Here is a 1,808-nt window from a genome sequence, read left to right on the forward strand (position 1 = left end):
ATCAAAAGGCTTATTGTTTATCCTTTCATTACATGTAATGTATTTTGATCTAATCTTTCTGTCAGATGAGGAAAATCTATCAAATTTTTTTTTCATTTTCCAGAGCTCAGGAAGACTCATGAACAGGACATGGAAGAACTTGATAAAACACTCAAGGAGTCTGAAGCCATGCTCAATGTATGCATCGCCGTCTTAACATGCAAATATGAATTAACTTACTTTTCATCTTTAAAATGTATAGTATTCATATTATGCTTAATTTGCAAATTGAAGATAATGTGTATATGCTTTTTGGTAATTGTTTATTTAATCACTTTCTCTCCCCTACAGGAGAAAATTCTGACTTTGACAGCAGAAAACGAGGCTTTGAAAGAAAGACTGAGAGAAGAGGAGGAATGGAGAAGAGCTCTGGCAGACAAAAGTCAGGTAAAATTTGTAATGCTTTTGCAGTAATCTGTATTATTCACAGTATAACCACATTGCTGGTTTACAGTTAGTGTAATTGAATTTAAATAATTTTTTCACTATTTTATGACAAGCCCCAAAACTAATGCTAATACACTATTATAATTATTAATATTTTGACTTGTATTGTCATATTTTCAGTTTTAGTAATTTCATTATGGTTTTTTGTCATTTATTACTTTTTTAATATTTCTGTTAGGCTTATTTATTTTTATTTCAGTTTTAGTTGTATTCATTTTAGTACTTCAATTTAGATTCACTTAGACAGCATTTCTAATTTTTAAAATGTAATGCATTATTTACATGTTATTGTAGTTCAGCTGTTTTTCTATTAACAAAAATGACTGTTAATAGTTATAAATAACAACACTGACGCCAAGAACTGTGTCCTAATGCAGTCCATTAGAAATGTTTACATTTGTGTGGTTCTTCTGTTCTTATTCTGGTGTGCTTGTCAACAACAATGACATCCCCAACCGTAGTTTCAAGAGGGCTAGTGGGACATCTGATTGACCATCTAGTTACTGTGACCCATACCAAGCCTGTGACCCGTAGAGATACTCCATGTATTTTTTTGTAGTCCCAGATGCCGTAAACACAAACTGAGCACCTTTTTCTCTGTGTGCAGAAGGACGCTCACACACTGTTTTTGGAACAAGAGCTGGAGAGTCTCAGAGCCGTGCTGGAAATAAAGACCAACCAGATACACCAGCAAGACAAGAAACTCATGCAGATGGACAAACTGGTGAGAATATGCACACATGTAATAAATATGCGTTAGATGCCCCTGTAGCTTCCTCGTGGCATTATAAGCCCATCAAATTCTGGTTACATTTACCTGTATCACTGGATCTATTATAAGCCTTTGCCAGGTCAGCTGCCTTCATGTCAAGTAGCTTCCTTATATTCCTATTACATAATTTATGTCACTGTTAGATATTTGTGAACATGGACCACAAAACCAGTCATAAGGGTCCATTTTTTGAAATTGAGATTTATACATCATCTGAAAGCTGAATAAATAAGCTTTCCATTGATGTATGGTTTGTTACGATCTGACAATATTTGGCTGAGATATTTTTCTATAGATTTTTGGCTGAAAATCTGTAATCTGATGGTGCGAGAAAATCTGAGAAAATCGCCTTTAAAGTTGTCCAAATGAAGTTCTTAGCAATGCATATTACTAATCAAAAATTAAGTTTTGATATATTTACGGTAGGAAATTTACAAAATATCTTAATGGAACATGATCTTTACTTAATATCCTAATGGTTTTTGGCATAAAAAAAAAATCAATTATTTTGACCCATACAATGTTTTTTTGGCTATTGCTAAAAAATATA

General features: G+C 32.9%; 1 protein-coding gene across 1 annotated transcript; it reads left to right on the forward strand.

The window, feature by feature from the left end:
• Nucleotides 1-103: 103 nt before the first annotated feature.
• On the forward strand, nt 104-1,425 carry LOC107578644 (microtubule-associated tumor suppressor 1 homolog A-like). Its single transcript, XM_016264584.1, has 3 exons — nt 104-177; nt 331-426; nt 1,094-1,425. Exons 1-3 carry the CDS (start codon nt 130-132, stop codon nt 1,244-1,246), a joined length of 297 nt encoding a protein of 98 aa, XP_016120070.1. The 5' UTR covers nt 104-129; the 3' UTR covers nt 1,247-1,425.
• The last annotated feature ends 383 nt before the right edge of the window (nt 1,426-1,808 follow it).

Source organism: Sinocyclocheilus grahami, unplaced genomic scaffold (assembly GCF_001515645.1).
Source record: "Sinocyclocheilus grahami isolate Dianchi unplaced genomic scaffold, SAMN03320097.WGS_v1.1 scaffold11301.1, whole genome shotgun sequence".
NCBI lineage: Eukaryota > Metazoa > Chordata > Actinopteri > Cypriniformes > Cyprinidae > Sinocyclocheilus > Sinocyclocheilus grahami.

Coding starts and splice junctions, on each gene's coding strand:
- LOC107578644 (XM_016264584.1), top strand. CDS start 130: ATGGAAGAACTTGATAAAACACTCAAGGAGTCTGAAGCCATGCTCAAT. Junction 178..330: donor AGTCTGAAGCCATGCTCAAT/GTATGCATCGCC, acceptor TCTCCCCTACAG/GAGAAAATTCTGACTTTGAC. Junction 427..1,093: donor CTCTGGCAGACAAAAGTCAG/GTAAAATTTGTA, acceptor CTCTGTGTGCAG/AAGGACGCTCACACACTGTT.